Source organism: Priapulus caudatus, unplaced genomic scaffold (genome assembly GCF_000485595.1).
Source record: "Priapulus caudatus unplaced genomic scaffold, Priapulus_caudatus-5.0.1 Scaffold47112, whole genome shotgun sequence".
Taxonomy (NCBI): Eukaryota; Metazoa; Priapulida; class Priapulimorpha; order Priapulimorphida; family Priapulidae; genus Priapulus; species Priapulus caudatus.
Genome location: NW_014624172.1, coordinates 1 through 257, shown reverse-complemented (window position 1 = coordinate 257; position 257 = coordinate 1). Strand labels below are relative to the sequence as shown.

Here is a 257-nt window from a genome sequence, read left to right as displayed (position 1 = left end):
AGGTTACGGTTTTTTATCGGAAAATGTGCGCTTTGCTCGTCGCTGTCGCGAAGAGGGCATTATATTCATTGGCCCAGAACCAGAAGTCATGGAGCAGTTAGGCGATAAAATTGCCGCTAAAATGAATGCCATTGCCGCAGGACTTCCCGTCATTCAAGACAGCCAAGTGCCGCTTGATACGGTTGAGATTGCCATGCAAGAAGCGCAACGCATTGGCTTCCCTCTGATGATCAAGGCCGCATCGGGTGGTGGTGGTC

General features: G+C 51.0%; 1 protein-coding gene across 1 annotated transcript; it reads left to right on the top strand.

The window, feature by feature from the left end:
• Nucleotides 1-7: 7 nt before the first annotated feature.
• LOC106820649 (biotin carboxylase-like) lies at nt 8-251 on the top strand (the record flags this gene model as incomplete). Its single annotated transcript, XM_014825151.1, has 1 exon — nt 8-251. A coding segment is annotated over one exon (244 nt), but the record flags the coding sequence as incomplete, so codon positions are not given.
• Between the last annotated feature and the right edge of the window lie 6 nt (nt 252-257).